Below are 16,743 nucleotides of genomic sequence, written 5' to 3'. Positions count from 1 at the left end.
TCAGGCTAGCAGAAATTAACAACAGGCTTTTGACAAACTCTTATAAGTCTAAAACTCTGGGAGAGAAAACTGTTTTTATTTTTTGGTGATATTCCTGCTTGAAGTATCGCCTCTTCCCAAAATAGAATTTAGATTTTTTTAAATTCCTATTTATTATATGTTCATTGAGCCGAATAATAAATAAATGCCTAAAATAATTATGTACTCTGTAAATAATGAGAAAACTGGACAATAAATAAACTTTATTAAAAATGTAATTTAAAAAATTACCAAAGTAACATTCATTTGATATCAATTCATGCAGCTGTTACAAATGAATTTTACAGCTCATTCATAAATATATATTTTTAATTGTGTCCATAGAGAAAGTGATTGTTTGGACCACTGCTATCTTTTTATTCCACTTATGTTGACTTTACCGGCAAAGTCACTTTAACTCTGTGATCCACCTTCTCCTTTTCTCCTCCTGCAGCCCACACCTCTGCATCCATCTCTGTATTTTGGACCCGTAGTAGCTGGAAGCCCTGACCGCAGACCAGCACCCATCCCATCTTTGTTTTCTTGCTCTCACAGGAAGCCTTGAAACCCGTCTCAGTGTTTACCTCACTCTCTGTCTCACCCACGCTGTCAGTCTCTGTTTGATTTCTACATTCACCAGCTGTCTCTCCTCCCTTCTCATCACTGGTTTGACAAACTGGGTCACCTGTCTCGCTCATGGCTTCAACAGGTCCTCCATCCTCGGCCTCGCCCAGTGTTTGCTTATCTGTATTGAACTGTGCTGCTGTCTTACACAGCGTCTTTAATCCTGTCTGATTTCTCTTCCCTCTCCAAATTACAATCTCCTGCTCAGGCTCAAATCTTGTTTCCCTCTTTTCATTTCCCTCCTCCTCAATCATCTGCCCTTCCCACACTGCCAGTCCTGCAGCATCTGCAACATGTGAACACAGCGCCCCAGCGTGGCTGATACTGGTAGTGCTGACCCTCCACAGGCAAACCCTCTGATCTGACGAAGTGGAGACCACCAGGCCTGGGCTCAGGAGTTTCAGAGCAGTCAGCGGGGCGGCGTGAGCCAGCGGGATGTGGGACTGGGAGTGGAGATGGAGATGAAGCTGGTTTGGGATTTGGAACTGGGTTTGTTGAGAAATCACTTGATCAGAAATCTGAGAAATCCCTCTGCTGCCCCCAGTCTCTCCATCCTCTGGGTACTGCACCCTGATCGTGGACACTGTCAGCTGCCCATCATCCCCACCGCTAGCAACAGTTACCAGGCAACCGCCCTCTTGTTGTCCCAGTTTCTCTGCCCAAACAGCCAATGAGTTGACGCCGCTCTGGTGGGCGTGAATATCGAGGCAGGGGATTGGTGGAGTTGGAGCACTGCTCGAAGTAGTGGTTGATAAAGAAGAAGCATCAGTCATATCCCACACTGCAATTCTGCCATCTGTTGCGGCACTAAACAGCAGCTTATACCTGAGAGAGGGAAGTTAATACAAACATGTACATGAGAGATGGCTTTCTTCATATTTTCCCAAAACAAAAAGAGTTAACATGTCGGAAACTGAACCTAAATTTACTGAGCTCTTAAAGGAGCAGTGTGTAGGATTAAGTGGCATGTAGCGGTGAGGATGGCAGATTAAAACTAACTGAAACTTCTCTTATACGCCAAGTGTGAACTACCAATTAGGATTGCATTAAGGAGGTTTCTACTGGGAGCCAAATTATCTGCAGAGGTCTTCTCCTCCCCAAAACAAACGAACCAGGTGATTAAAATTAGTAAAAACACTGAACAAAACAGTTTCATGTCACAAATCAGTGTTTTGCGAAGCTTTTCAGCTGTTCATAGAGAGGCTGCTAACTATGGTGGCCGACGCAAAAAACCACAAATGGCCCTATCTAGAGCCGGTGTTTGGTTTGTCTATTGTGGGCTACTGTAGAAACATGGTGGTGCAACATGTCTGACTCCATGGAAGAGGACGTGCTCCCTATGTAGATACAAACAGCCCATTCTAAGGTAATAAAAATGCAACAATTCTTATTTATAGGTGATTATACACTACAGAAAACATCTAATTATATTACATTTAATTTCTGCCAATATATCCCTCTAAATCCTACACACTGGACCATCTTTTTTGAAATGATGTGCTTTAAAATAATATAAAACAAGTATCGAAAAACAATCAGTGGTCTGGTTCTGATGGGTTCCTACAAAGCAAGACTACCAATGACTTATAATGATGGTGACAACAGTCACCTAATTCAGGTCCAGGATGTAAGAACAAACAAACAAACATTGTCTCACCTGTTTCCTTTTCCATCCTCCAGGCTGCAGGCGGAAACGCTGAGCACACAGCGCTGGTGGTAAAACGTCTCCCACAACAAATCAATTTGATGTTTAACTTCACTGACTGAGAACAATCTGGAGGAGACAGTAATGTAGGTGAAAAGACAGAAAAGGAGCGATAAAACAAGATCAAACAGCATCACAATGAAGACGAAGAAACACATGGAGAATAAATATCTTCAGCCACATTTGAGCTGTACTTCGCCAAGTAACAACATATACTCTCTCACATTCAGCTACAATCATCATTGCTACCCCTAATACTAATTTGGAGAGCATTAAAACAGTTGGAAAACATTCTGTCTTTATACTGTAACACTTCAGCTCATGAGAAAGAACTTTTTTTAATTATGCCTATGATGGGCACCAACCTGAGAGCTCCGTCACTGCAGGCCAGAGCCAGCAGAGCACAGTCTGTCTTCTCATCCACCACCCCTACAGACATGTACCTGAAACACAAAGACACAACTGGTAAGACTGGAACAGATATAGATTTCAAAAAATGGGGTGAATTATGCTTCAAATGAAATATAGTAGCTGATATTCTTCAGCACTCAGCACATTTTTCCTGTAAAAATCTCTTATATACAGATTTCAAAAAAATGTCTGAGAAAATAAACTTTTCTTGATGAAGAAGGGAATAAAGGTAAAAAAAAATAAAAAAAATAGGACAGACAGAAAAAGCACTTTAAAGTACCTTGACATGGAAAATTCTGTCTCTACGAGGATAAGGAAGGAACCATTAACTAACCTTGTTTCTGGGTCCACTTTCACCGTCTTGTGTCGGTTCCGCCTCCTCTCCCACTGTTCGTCCAATCGGTGACTGGCCACCTGGATCACCTGGCAGGAGGGAACCAGTCTCTGCCTGTCCCAGCCGATTAACAACCGGTAGCACTGCATCTGAGCTCGCCCGCCAGCTGACACGAGCAGGGCAGAGAGAGACTGTGTCTGATTTTCACTTCCTCCCTCTGAACGTGTCACTGCTGTCACTGTCCGAACGCTTGAGATGTGGTCAGTAATAACTGAGAGAACTCTGATGCTGCCAGAGTTGGGATGTACCGCCAAGACAGTTAAGCTGGTGTCCTCTCCTCCTGTCACCACTATCTCCCAATGCCCCTCCTCTCTGTCCTTTACTTCATCTTCGAGCCCATCCCTTCCCTCAGTTTCAGTCAAATCTCCACTACTGTTTGTTTGAATCTCATTCCCAGTTCCCCTTATCGTCCCCAGCCTGCAAACACACCCGATCCCCCTCCCATGGACGCCCTCTCTCAGGCTCCATCCTCCAGTCCTTCCTGCCTTCCCAGCCCAGCTCGGTGCCTCTCCAGGGGGCTGCGAAGCCAAGACAGCCCCCTGCTTAATGAAGACCAGAGCTCCATATCCAGGCCAAACCCCTTTGTGGGACGGCCAGAGACACCAGGAGCGATGCCCCCCACCACAAGGCACCGCTAACAGCCTCTCCTGCCTCACCGGGTCCCACACCACAAAGTGAACAGCATGAAAGCCAACAATGGCAAACTTGGCTTCTCTTCCCTTGTTCTCTGTCTTTTCTCCTCTGAAGCTCCCCTCCTCCTTTCTCTCCTCTGTAACCTCCAGCTTTTCTGTCAAATTAAGTTTCTCGCATTCCTCTCCAGGCTCTTCCTCCTCCTCCTCCTCTTCCACAGGAATGTCAGGTTCAAGAATCAAAACCCTCTCCAGCCACTCCATACCCTTACAGGCCCGCTGGACTCTGAGAACCTCCAGCTGAAGCCCTCCTTTGTTCTCAACACTCGCTCCATTACTCTTCTCTCTAAGATTTCCTGGTGTTGTTAGATTCACTCTGAAGACCCTCACACAGCCGTCCCTGCCAGTGCTGTAGAGCAGTCCCTGGTATTCATACACAGAAGTTACACCCTGTTTTCCATGCACCCCAAACAGGCAGCTCAGTGGGTGCAGCTTTAGGCCACCTCTCTCCTCCATCATTTCACCTTTTCTGTTTCCACCGCTTCCATTTTCCTCAGTCCACTCATCATCAGTTTGTTTCCTGCCTGTCAGCGAGCCTTCATCCACCCTTTTTTCATCTCCCATCTTTTGCTCCAGCTTTGCTTCTTCCTGAAACAAAAGCAGGGACCCTCTCCTGTCCCCGCACACCCACAGCAACCCCTGTGACGTGGAGTGGAGGCGCACTGCAGCTGTCAGCCAGCGTTTGGCACAAGGAGGAAGGAGGAAAGGAGACAAGGGATTTACACTGAGAGCCAAGGAAGAGTTTTCATCTAATTCTGCCTCTACGCACCAGCGACAGACAAGTCCTTCAGCACCTGATGCTAGCAGATACAAGCCTTCCTTTGCCTCTTGCCAAATGAGACTATGGATCTTCCCTGACCCACCTGGGAGAAGAATCCCACACTGAGGATGAGAGATGGGGAAGACCTGTATGGAACCGCTAAGGTTTCCCACAGCACACAAATTAACTTTTGCTGCTGAGTCTTTTATGTTGACGGTTGTTAATTCCATCACACAATAAGACTGAAACTCAGGAGTGCCTTGCCATACCAGCTCCCACTGCCCATCACTGTACTGATAAACTGTTCCCTGGTCAGTGCAAACCACAAACTTAATCTGACTCCAACTTGCGTTTTTATCCCCTGCTATACAAACTGCTTTAGGCAAGCCTTGACCAGGAAATTTTAAGTCGGTTAGCTTCTCTGTGACAGCTTCCTCTGTTCTCTCCTCTCTCTCCTCACTCCCTTCCACCCTCCACAACCTCACCCCTCCATCTGCCCCCCCTGTAGCCACCCACCTCCCTTCATCTCCTGTTCCCTCACTGACTGCAAGTGCACGAACCCCACCTGCTCGGTGTCCCTTCAACGTCCGAACCACCTTGCCACCTCCAGCCCAGTCCCAAACCAAACAGGCCCCGTCTTCACCCGCACTGAACACATTACCCGAAGAAACACGCACCGAGAATACCCTAGCCTGGTGTCCATATAGGACCCTCAAACAAGCCGGGTTCAAGTCCCCACATTTCCCTCCAGGACCCCCTAAAGTGCCAACACCCCAAACCCTTACGCTGCGGTCATCAGAGGCTGAAGCCAGCCATCCTTTCTCCTGGAGGTAAGAGATGCTGAAGATGACCCCGCTGTGGCCCAGCAGACGCTTCTCAACTGGAGCTTTGTGCTCAGATTCATTGCTGTTGTCTCCTCCTCCAGGCTTCCAGAGAACCAGCTGATTGAAAACAGTCCCTCCAACTAGGATGGTATCCGCCCAGGATTCATGCACCAGAAGTAGGGCAGAGTACAGCAGACACCCCTCCAGACAGGAGCGCTGCACCAGGGCTTTTCCTGTAGTGACATCCAGGAGGAGAGCACTATTGTGGGCTACAGCCACGCAGAGCAGTGAGTGTTTGTCTCCAGAGAGCCAGCGGACATCCAGGGCCCAGTCCCGTAGCTCCATGAGGGGACCCAGAGTCTCCAAGCACAGATGCTCGTCATCCTGGAGATCCACATGGAGCCTCATTAGCCTCACAGCCTTGCCTCCAAACACTGCGAGGTCATAGAAGGTGGAGCTCGAGTTGGAGCTTGGTTCTGAGGATTGACACACAAGAGGGGATTATGTAAACTTATGACAGTCAATAAATACAAAAACAACATCTGAATAATAATCACTAGAGGGCTGATAGTGTGTGGAAATTCTTTGCCAACACCAGACACTTCTTCAACTAGCATCAAAGCCAAAGATAATATCCCCGTTATTATTTAGAATCATAATTACAGCTGAATTCTTGCAGATCACCACAAAAAGAAGACGCATCTGTCTATCAAGTGAAGAAATGAAACAACTCCCCAGAACACAACAGCAGAAATTAAAAAAGAGAGCAGTGAACACAAACATCTGCTTGTACTAACCATCATTCTTATTCCCATGTGTTCCTACAGCAGAGCTCTGTGCTGGGACAGCCGTCAGACTTCTAGGTCTTATCCCGTGAATTCTGTAGTGCTGGAGCACACTCAGGGAGGCACAGGCTTTAGGACGAGGGTGGAGACTGTACACCGTCAAGACTGGACCCTCACCTGTCAGGAAAGGGTAGAAGGAGATTTTGTTATGTGTGTTGTGTGTTTCTTCACAGTAGGGCTGCCACTAACGATTATTTTCATTGTCGACTAATCTGTCGATTATTTCTTCGATTAGTCGACTAATCATTTCATTGAAAAATGTGGTAAAATGCTGAAAAATGTCGGTCTGTCTCGCCCAAACCCCAAAATTACATCATCTAATGTCTTGTTTCATACTCACGCCGAAGGGTTTTAGTTCACTGTCACGGGAGAGTGTGTAAAGCTGCCAATATCTGAACGTAAGAAGCTGCAGTAAGAGTATTTTGGGGTACTTTTATACTACTTTTCTATTAAAAATTACTCAAACTGATTAGTCGACTACTAAAATAGTCACTGATTATTTTAATAGTCGATTAGTCATCGATTAGTCAACTAATCGTGGCAGCCCTACTTCACAGTGTTCAGTCTTCTGTCAGAATAAGCAAGAAGAGAAATGACCCAAACCCCAACATAAAACATGATACATTTGAAACATGTACAACTCTGTACAGCATTTGTATCTGGACAAAAACGCATAATAAAAATAATAATATAGCATATAGTCAACACTGCTCCCTACCTGTCAGCAGAAATGCATCCTGAAGGAACTCCACAGCTGTGACTGGAGCCACCAGAGCTGCTGTCTCCATCTCTTAATGATTAATAACCTTCATAGACGAGAGTATATCATGGTGCCTGAAATATATAAAGCGACAACACGCGTGTTACAGATGAAAGAGTGACAAAACATGGCAGACAGGCAGCGTTTATGACTGGTATCTTGATAACTTCAGTGCTGATAAAGTAGTTGTTGTCATTAGCATTTCAGTTAGCAAAACAAGCTAACAGCAACAACACTTCTCGTGTATTCTAGTGTGTTGAAAAGTTACTTTCCAAGGTCAGTACCAGCGCTGCTACATGGTGTACTTACAAACAGACACTAACGCTACATAAGTGCGCTTCACATCTGCATTAAAACATCTTTATTTGCGTCCTCAGTCCGCTTGAATCCAGCACCCATGTGTTTCTGCTCTGGCTTCCGTGCCGCGTTTAACCAATCAGACTACACTGCTGGCTTCCTGAACGCTGATTGGTTAGAAGAAAGGTTAGCCGTATTTCTATTGGAGAAGGTGACACACGTGACCGAATGCCGTCGAGTTTTGCTGCCTTTATGTGTTTTCTGGAAAACTAAGCAGTTGAGCACCAGCCATGATAATTAAAACTGACTGATTTGCTATTTTATCATAAACAGATGCTTATGGCTCGGTCTGTCATGATAAAACATGACTTCTTACTGCATAGATACTAAATTTGGAAGGATAAGGACATTATTTTTATTTTATTTTTTTTTAAGCCTTTATTTTAACAGGGAGGTCCATTGAGAGCAAGCTCTCTTTTTCAAGGACGCCCTGCATTGAGCACAATTCAAAATACAGGTCAGAACACATCAATGTAATACAAGAGTACATAAGTGTAAAGTGCCAAGTATAATAGTAAACCAGACTAAGAATTAGTCTACGATTAAGAAGTTAAAAAGTTCAGAATACATATCTCAACACATAATGCAGTAAACGAGTACAGTAATATAAAATGCCGAATAAAATAGACAGCCAGACTAGGAATAACAAGAACATGACTGAGTGCTCGGGACCGCGACATTAAGTAGAGCTTTGAAAGCCTCTATTGAAATGAGTTTGTTAAGTTTCAGTGACTCCTGTAGATTATTCCAGCGGTATGGAGCATAGAAGGTGAAGGCTGTCTTTCCAAGATTGGTGTTTACATGGGGAATGTTTAGACTGATATGGGATTGTGAGCGTGTATGGAGTCCAGTGGCGCGGAGTTTTAAAAGTGAGGTTAAATATGTTGGTAGCTTCCCAAGTAGGGCCTTATAGATAAATAAAAAACAGTGCTGTTCTCTGCGGGTAGCAAGAGAGAAAACAAGTCTTTATTTTTTAACAACTGGTTAAAAAATATGATTCTTGCAGGGGTGTAAATATAGACAGGTAGTGCTTGCACTTGGGCCCCTGGGGTGGGGAGGCCCGTAGAGAGAGTGGTCCCTTGCAAGTGATTCTTTTTCTTTATTTTTTCTAATAGTCAGTGACTATCTAAAACAAAATTATATGCTTTTTCTATACAAGCTATAAAATCTATAAATATACTACAATAACTATTAAATTAAATGATTAATTTCTTACTTTCTTTTATTTTTGTGTCAGATATGCAGTGATGATTGCTTGTTGATATATATGTTGACGTTGTCCAATGTCAAGTCACTATTTGCGTTAAGACAGTACACACACTTGGGCCCGCCATAACTTCCTTGCACCACTGCATACGTGTTGGTCGACTACTTAACTCGAAAGGTAGACTATACAGCTGTTCAGATTTTTTGAGGAAATAACAAATTCTCCTGGAATCACAATGCTGTTGGGTTTTTTTTTTTCATCCCATGGCCTCTTAGTCACACTGATAATTTATCCGATACTGTGGTTTTGTGCTTTGTGTTCTTTCACGTAGCATCTGAATAATAATAGAACAATTAGATCCGTACTCCAAAAATACATTGTCACAACTCCTCACATTATCCCAGTTTAGTATGGTATGATAGAGAATGTCCCTTAGAGAAAAGTGTAGTCCTTGCCTCTCAAGTATTTTCTTACTAGCTAAGTGAGAGAAGTTGCTTTTAAATTAATTCACAGGTTCTACCCAACAAAATAATTTCGTCTGTCTGCTCATTTTGTAAAAACTGAAACTTCACATTTGTCTTGGCATTGTCCTCATACAGAGGAATTTTGGTCAGACTCACTAATGTTCATCCAAACATATTTCACTGCAGATTTTTATTTTTGTTTTAAGAATGTTTGGTGTGATGGAAAATTTAGGAAAATGTAATATAATGAATCTTTATTTTTACTTGCTAAATGCCACACCCACAAAACAAATTCAACACTTCTTAACCATTCTTCCCTGTTTTAAAAATGAACTTAGTGAATATATATATATATATACTTTATTAATCACCAAGGGGGAAATTCAATGTTCTCACTCTATTGTCATATACATATACAAACAGGCCCGAAACACACACATATGCACAAACAGGACCTTTACATGCATTAAATTGAGAGATGTCAGAGTGACTTGAACCGGCAACCCTCCGGTTCCCAAGTCAAGTCCCTATGGACTGAGCTACTGCCGCCCATAAGAAATAATAATAAAATAAATATATGTGTTAATTATGATGTTTAAATATTCAAAGAACTCTAAAGCTGTGCTACTATATGCAAACTTTGTGACCTCCAAGGACTGATGTTGGAGCATCTTTGACTCAAATTGGTGCTATGATTTAGTCTATTTAGGCCATGTTAATCTTGATTATTTTTATTATTTGTCTCCTCCTCTGACTGTACCCCTTGGCTTTTCGTGTGTTGTATTTAAATTGTCTTCACTGAAATAAAATAAATAAATAAAATGCTATTTTATTCTATATTTCTTGGTTCCCTTCTTTAACCTTTGTTGACACTGATTTTGATGAATACATTTTTTTTCTTCCTTTGTTTCCGATACTGTCAATTACTGCCATAGCCATAGGCATACCAAAAGAAGTGGCTTAATGTAATAATGTTGTTGCTTTACAGTTTTAGTTTATATCCAAGCCAACAGTAGGCCTACAGTATATAATTTCAATTAATATGCGCAGGGATAGAGCCTGTAACATGTGGTTATTCCGAGTAGGCCATGAACGCATCAGAAGGCAGTGAAGGCAGCGCCTGGTCGTTAGCGGTCCTGCTAACTTCACCGCTAACTATGCCTGGAAAATGTAAATTCCAGGACTCCTGGCTCTCCAAGGGAATTTACAAGGACTGGCTGGTGAAGGATGTCCAGGACATTCACTTCGCCCGATGTAGAGCCTGTTGTAAATCAATCAAACTTCAGACCATGGGCGAGTCTGCTCTCACGAGCCACGCAGGGGGAGCTGGCCACAAAGCAGCGGTGCGCAAGCTAAGAGAAGGTAGCTTAGCTTCAGTGATACCACGGGACACTGTGTGAGGAGCATGCCTACAGATCAAGCCTCCATATCACTGTGTGTCATACTAATCCATTAACAGCCACTGTTTGTCCTGCTGTTTGATTGTGGGTTGTGATGCTGCAGTTTGGTGGTGGTGGTGTGTGTGTGTGTGTGTGTGTGTTTGGCTGCAACATCTGAAACATCTGTCTCAGGTCATCAGCTGCAGTTTTCTCTCTGGCCGTGTTTTGTTTTGGTTGTAACCCGTCATAATATCGCATGCCTTTAATAAACTTACTCATAAATCCATTAACTTACTGTTAGAGAACACTTCTGTGCAGTGAGATGAGGAGCAGGTGTGGTTCAACATCTGCAGCCTGCTGAAGTGTCATTGAGCAAGAAAACACCTAAATAAGGGGAGTTCTGATGAAACCTAAGCCTAGCAGTGTTTCACCATGATGTTATAATATTAGAAATAGTAACTGTGATGAAATTAAAGGGGAACACCACCTAAATGAAGAATTTTAATATGTTATTTCCATGGCCTGGGAAAGTTCAGTCAATAATTGTGAACATGAGCTACTCTCTCTCTCAAAGCCAGAAACCAGAGAAGTAAGTCTCAAACCTGTGATGTCACTGGGTATAAAGACTGGAGCTGCTCCATAGACGATGAGTGGGAGCCTGATAGGGATGCACAATATTGGTTTTTTTTTGCAGGTACCTGATATGCGGTTATGAAACGAATCATATGTCCAATAACCAACACTGATATAATCGTACCTTTTCCCCTACTTGATCAGTCTCATCCATTGTGAAATTAACATCATATTATACATGCATACTCTTATCGTGATGGCCCAGCAGCAGATGGAGACATGAAAACAATACTTTAAGATGTATGTGATATTCAATTGTTGTGCAAAATTCTTTGTGGTCTGATAGTTCATTTTAAAGCCAATATTGCCTGACACTGATGACGTGGCAATATTACCGTGCATCAATAGAGCTTTATTATTTGGACCCACAGAATGTTTGTTTTCTTTTATATACCCAAATGAGCTTGATTCTATTGTAGTGTTCTCAGCTCTGAAACAGAAAGTGTACCCATATACTCCGAACGTTCTCCTGGGTGCTCTCAATGTCATGTGACACATCTTTCACCATTCATCGTCTGTGGAGCAGCTCTAGACTTTAAACCCTATGACATCACAAATTTGAGTTTTAGCACTCTAGTTTTTGGATTTGGGAGAGAGTTGCTCATATTTTCTAATATTTTTTGGACTGTTTTAGACCAAAGGAATAACATGTATGAATTTTGAAAAGGGCCAGAGCTCCTCTTTAAGGTATTGTTTAGTTCAATTTGGGGTAAACCTGTTGAAAACCCCATTATTGTGGAAAAAAAATCAAATCTTGTGTGACATTTACTCTAATTTGCATCCTATTGAACAATTAAGGTCCTTTTTAGGCAAGCTTTTCATGCTATTTAGTAAATGTTCCCTCTGAAAATCCCCTTAATTATGCACAAACCCCAATTAAAACCCTTTAATGTATGTGATAGGTTCACCTCCAGTTTGGGACATACCTACAGAAATTCTTTATTATTAGCATTTTTACAGCAGACTACAAAGGCTATCTATGTTTCACATGTCCTGATGCTGAGAAAATTAGCTCAGTATCAAGCTCACCATTCTTTCTTTAAAGGGCCAGTTCATCCAAATTACAAAAACACATTTTCTCAGTTAGTTTTATAAAATTAAAAATAAAAATCTGCCTCATCATTATCCTGAATTAACAACTTTGTTGCTCATTTTGTTTCTTCTCCAAAAAGTGTTTTGGTGTGTTTCATGTCTCCCAGCTTTACAAACAGCCCTAGTTTTGGTGTTCTCTGTGTACTGTCTTGACCTCTGAGAAAATCTTGAGCTCCTCTTTTCTCTTGCTTTCTAGTGAGTTCAGAATTGACACTTTGGTGAGGTGGATAAATCTCTGTTAGGAGAGTTGGAGTGCAAATCCTGCATTTAAAGACAGTCTATCTTCTCATTTTAACATCCAGTTGCCTCAAAGCACGTTCAGTTTGTCAAACACCTACATTTTATAAGGAATCCAGCTTGGAAACTGACTGAATGATACCTGAATTTTCATGTTCTTTTATTGTTTAAACGTTAAACTGATGGATTTTTAACTACTCCAAATAGTCAATTCAGAACTCAACCTGAAACTATTACACTGGCAGTAAATTTGAGTCTGACTTTGCTGACTGTTACATCCCAGAATAGATTTATATCTGTTGATTTGCCGTCATGCTTCATTCTTTACCGTCCACTTGGTACTATCCAAGCTAAAAAAATAGGTGCCGTCATGATGTTATAAGGTGCTGTGGATACATGTGTGTTTATATGTAAAGGAGATGTTGTACCTGCGTTCACCAGAGGAAGGCGATCTCTGCTTATTTTCCTGAGACACATGTACCTGCAGTTCCTCCCTGACTGTCTCTCTGTCCTTTCTGGTTATGGGCAGGCAATTTGATGCTGATAAATGCTGCTGGGCAGATGAACGGCAGCGTGAGTCAGGTAACTATGTTAAAGTGATGGTGTTGGTTTACATTTACTGTAGAGGCAAAGTTTTATATCAGCTGAATTTAAGCCAAACAACATTAACATAAACCTAGAACAGCTCATATCAGTGCACATAAACTAACATTCACACTTAAAGTGACAGATGTTTCACCAGCGTGAAGTAAGCACTTAAAACACACTTTGTTCTCTGCGTCTCAGGCTGAGGACAACAAGGAGCAAGTGGCCATCTGCCTCCAGCGTGACGCCTTGGACAGAGTATCGGGCAGCGACTGGTCCGATCTGCACCACAGCCCCACTTCAAACTCCACCTCCCACAATGCAGAGCTGCAGGATGTGAAATTTCATTCTGCCTACTTCTCACCACCAGGTACCCACAGATTAAGCTCTGCAAGCTGCTACAGTGTTGGCAGATATTGGTGACCTTTAAATGAACATGTCTGCATGTGATATTCCAGTATTCACCTCAATTGAGACACTGAACAGCACTGAGTGATTACCGTAACTTCATGGGACCATTTTGAACTCTGACCTCGCAGGCACCTCCCAGCTCATCAGCCAGCGCCTCCACTTGACTGGCGAGGCGGAGGAAACCCACGACTCGGTGGACCTGTCGAGACTGGAGAACCAGCAGAAAACAGAAGCTCTGGAGCAGCAGCAGCAGATGAAGATCCTGGAGTGGGAGAACAGGATGAAGGTGCTGGCGTGGGAGCAGGAGCTGGTGAAGGAGAAGAGGAGAGCGGCCCGGCAGAAGGAGAAGGCCTTCAGGATGAAGAAGGCGTACTACAAAGCCAAGCTAAAGAGGATGGGCGAGGACGTGCCGCCATCTTCCTCCAGCAGCAGTGATGAAGAGGAGAGAACATCTGATCCGACAGGATGAACTGCTTTAACCGTTGTATTTTTACTAGTGCTTGTCTTGTTGTATTCTTTTGTCTATATGCCATGAAACTGTTACTATTTTTATACATTGTTTTGTATTTTAATGCAAAGGGAGGATTCTCAGTTGCTTTCAATCAGCTGTTTTCTGCTATAAGTGTGAGACGCCTTGGGTTCTTTTGAAGTAGACTGCAGTTTGAAAAGTAGAAGTACTGCTACTTAAAAGCACAAGCGAGATGACTTGGGTTGCAGACTACTCAAAAGTAGCTGTTTTGAAGACTAGTTAGATTATTCCATATGCTCAAACTACCAAACAAACCTTCTGTAACGTGTCTTAAGTACGCCTTTTCAAAGATATTCAAAGTAAACCAAACTAGTTGAGTGTAACACCTCATTTAAGATCACCCTAAGTGAAAGATGTGGTACTAATAGAACTATAAACATACATAGAAATGCTATGAAACATTAATACTTTTCACACCTTGTAGAAAAGCTTCCCAACTGTGTTTAAGGGTTGAGATCAAAATCACAATGATCCTGTTTTTATCTTTTAATCATCACAACGTGTCTTCAGTATTCAAAGTTACGAGATGTTCACTGATGTTAGAGGTTGAGGGTCGTGGTCTCTCAAGGGAGAGCAGAATTTTAAAGAATGTATTGCGTTTACATCTAATCACTGCAGCTGTAGAAATGAAACGACATTCCTAAATGGACAATCTGTTATCACATCTGCATCGCTTCTTTCGCATGTTAACACGAGTATTTTTGTCTCTGCTTTGTAAATAAATTTGCATTTGGTACAAAGTAAGTGTCGACTACAGGCAAGTGACAAATCAAAGAACACACTGAATAAATGAGTAGAGAAACATACACTACATGGCTGTGAGTACAGTATGTGGATCGTCATGCAACAGCCTCTGCTGATTTTGGGATCAGTTCCCATCCAGCCACAAGAGCATAAACAGCTGTGTTGGTATAGTAATGTGCGGTGTAAGCTTCTGAGCTTCAGAGGTGCTGGTAGGAGTATTTTTGAATGTTGGACAGTTTCCTCTTGCTTCTAGTTGTTACGCTAAGCTAAGCTAAGTTAAGCTAATCACCTCCTAGCTAAAACGTGGTGACACTAAAGTGGTTTTGATCTTCTCATCACTTTGCTGAAATGAAGCACAATATCCTAGTTTGATAGCCATCTGTCTTAAAGCAGGGGTCTTCAATGTTAGTCAGGTCCAGCACCTCTTAGGTGAAAGACAGACGGAGCAGGGACCCCCCTTCGACATGTACTCTATAAAACTGAGTTGTATATTAAACTGGGCAGATGGAGGTTGTCAGGCAGAGAGCCATATCAGCCTCAGGCTGCAGACTTTACCTGTGTTTGCTTTTCAGACAGACGAGGGAGGACACAATGATACAACGATAAGTTGCAAAAGGCAAAATCTGTAGGATCTGTGTTAATGTGTATTTTCTGACATTTTAAAATTTTAAAAGACATAAATATATTACCAGACAACAGTTTGGCTGCCCCCCTGTGCTAACTCCCCCCCGAGCGGTCTTGGACCCCCATTTGACCTGTGCCAAAGTCATACTATTACAAATCTAACAGGAGCGTTGATCAGTTTTTGTTTCAGTCCCTGCAGGTCTAACTCTAAGGTTTAAGGATGGGACCATATACAATTTTATTGTGGATTTCAATTTTAAAAAAAACACTCTCAATAAGGTGATTGTGGTGAAATTCCATTATTGGTTTAACGGTGAATATTGTGTCCAGCAGCACTTGATGAGACTGTTGGCAACCAACAATAAAGAGACTGCAAAAACAGGCTGCACACTCACTGACCTCAAAAAACTCAAAAAGATCTTAATCAAGCATTGGCATACTGTAAAACTTCAATTAAAAGCCTGGTCCCAATTAATTGCCCAGTCCCTCTAACTTACCAGTGTGGCTATGCATTTTGATAAATAAAGGCCTGTCTCAATTAGAAGCCTGATCTGGTTGCCAAGCTGTTCATTATTTAGTTCTAAATAAGTATAAAAGTGGTTTGTTAGCTACCTCAAATTATGTGTATATTCTTCAATTACCCTGTAAGTCATTCATATTCCTTCAGTCCATCAGGGTCCTCAGTTTTTTCATTCTTTTTCGGTTTTTCATTCAAATGAAACCAAGTTGTGAGAATTGTTTTATAAAGAGAAAGTGGTGTTGTGTCAGTATGCTGGGTGCCGTGACCCTAGAGTGCTGTAACTCTCTCTCATTCGTTCATTTATTCATTTTCTGTAACCACTCATCCTCTTGGGGGTCGCTGGAGCCTATCCCAGCTGACATCGGGCGAGAGGCGACCTACAGACAATTTACAGTCACCAAATAACCTGCATGTATTTGGACTGTGGGAGGAAGCTGGAGTACCCGGAGAAAACCCACGATGACATGGGGAGAACATACAAACTCCGCACAGAAGGGATCCCACCACCCTGGAACCAGGAACCCTCTTGTTGTGAGGCGACAATGCTAACCACTGTTCCACCATGCCGCCTGATGCACCATTGGTCGGAGCCAAATCAAATGAATGATTCATATTTATACAAGTAATATTTATACTGGTTCAAATAAACAATTTGATTGTATTTATCAATCTTTTGTGTGAAAGGAATTACAGGCCTGTCCCATCTTTAGGCCTGTTGATTTTAGTGATTTAAGTATATAATAGCTCGGGCTACAAATTGAAGTTTTATGGTATGTCATATCAAAAGATGTGATGCCATTTAAATAGTTGAAAAGATTGTCTTTTAAAGATTGTCTTTCACTAAAAGTGTCCCTTCTGTGATGAAATAAAAATAATTATTTTTTGACAAAAGGTAGGGCAAAGTGATCTGCTATGTTTCAGTGCAAGTTTA

General features: G+C 42.3%; 2 protein-coding genes across 3 annotated transcripts; one reads left to right on the top strand and one right to left on the bottom strand.

Moving 5' to 3' along the window:
• Nucleotides 1-227: 227 nt before the first annotated feature.
• wdr6 (WD repeat domain 6) lies at nucleotides 228-7,463 on the bottom strand. Its single transcript, XM_050066134.1, has 7 exons — nucleotides 7,340-7,463; nucleotides 6,989-7,104; nucleotides 6,223-6,387; nucleotides 3,093-5,901; nucleotides 2,713-2,790; nucleotides 2,300-2,416; nucleotides 228-1,467 (listed from the first exon to the last, which is right to left on the bottom strand). Exons 2-7 carry the CDS (start codon nucleotides 7,056-7,058, stop codon nucleotides 405-407), a joined length of 4,302 nt encoding a protein of 1,433 aa, XP_049922091.1. The 5' UTR covers nucleotides 7,059-7,104; nucleotides 7,340-7,463; the 3' UTR covers nucleotides 228-404.
• A 2,691-nt stretch (nucleotides 7,464-10,154) lies between these two features.
• Nucleotides 10,155-14,737, top strand: LOC126403459 (uncharacterized). Of its 2 annotated transcripts, none has more exons than XM_050066140.1 (4): nucleotides 10,155-10,420; nucleotides 12,929-12,981; nucleotides 13,186-13,354; nucleotides 13,524-14,737. In XM_050066140.1, exons 1-4 carry the CDS (start codon nucleotides 10,216-10,218, stop codon nucleotides 13,862-13,864), a joined length of 768 nt encoding a protein of 255 aa, XP_049922097.1. In that variant the 5' UTR covers nucleotides 10,155-10,215; the 3' UTR covers nucleotides 13,865-14,737. The 2 variants fall into 2 exon arrangements, with proteins under 2 accessions (XP_049922097.1, XP_049922098.1); XM_050066141.1 differs by having other exon boundaries at nucleotides 10,339-10,421; nucleotides 12,926-12,981.
• The last annotated feature ends 2,006 nt before the right edge of the window (nucleotides 14,738-16,743 follow it).

The sequence above is a fragment of the Epinephelus moara genome, chromosome 16, assembly GCF_006386435.1.
Source record: "Epinephelus moara isolate mb chromosome 16, YSFRI_EMoa_1.0, whole genome shotgun sequence".
Classification (NCBI taxonomy): Eukaryota; Metazoa; Chordata; class Actinopteri; order Perciformes; family Serranidae; genus Epinephelus; species Epinephelus moara.
This window is presented reverse-complemented; position numbering and strand designations above follow the sequence as displayed.

Coding starts and splice junctions, on each gene's coding strand:
- LOC126403459 (XM_050066140.1), top strand. CDS start 10,216: ATGCCTGGAAAATGTAAATTCCAGGACTCCTGGCTCTCCAAGGGAATT. Junction 10,421..12,928: donor GGTGCGCAAGCTAAGAGAAG/GTAGCTTAGCTT, acceptor GGTTATGGGCAG/GCAATTTGATGCTGATAAAT. Junction 12,982..13,185: donor TGAACGGCAGCGTGAGTCAG/GTAACTATGTTA, acceptor TCTGCGTCTCAG/GCTGAGGACAACAAGGAGCA.
- wdr6 (XM_050066134.1), bottom strand. CDS start 7,058: ATGGAGACAGCAGCTCTGGTGGCTCCAGTCACAGCTGTGGAGTTCCTT. Junction 2,791..3,092: donor AAAGTGGACCCAGAAACAAG/GTTAGTTAATGG, acceptor TTTGTGTTTCAG/GTACATGTCTGTAGGGGTGG. Junction 1,468..2,299: donor GAGGATGGAAAAGGAAACAG/GTGAGACAATGT, acceptor TCCCTCTCTCAG/GTATAAGCTGCTGTTTAGTG.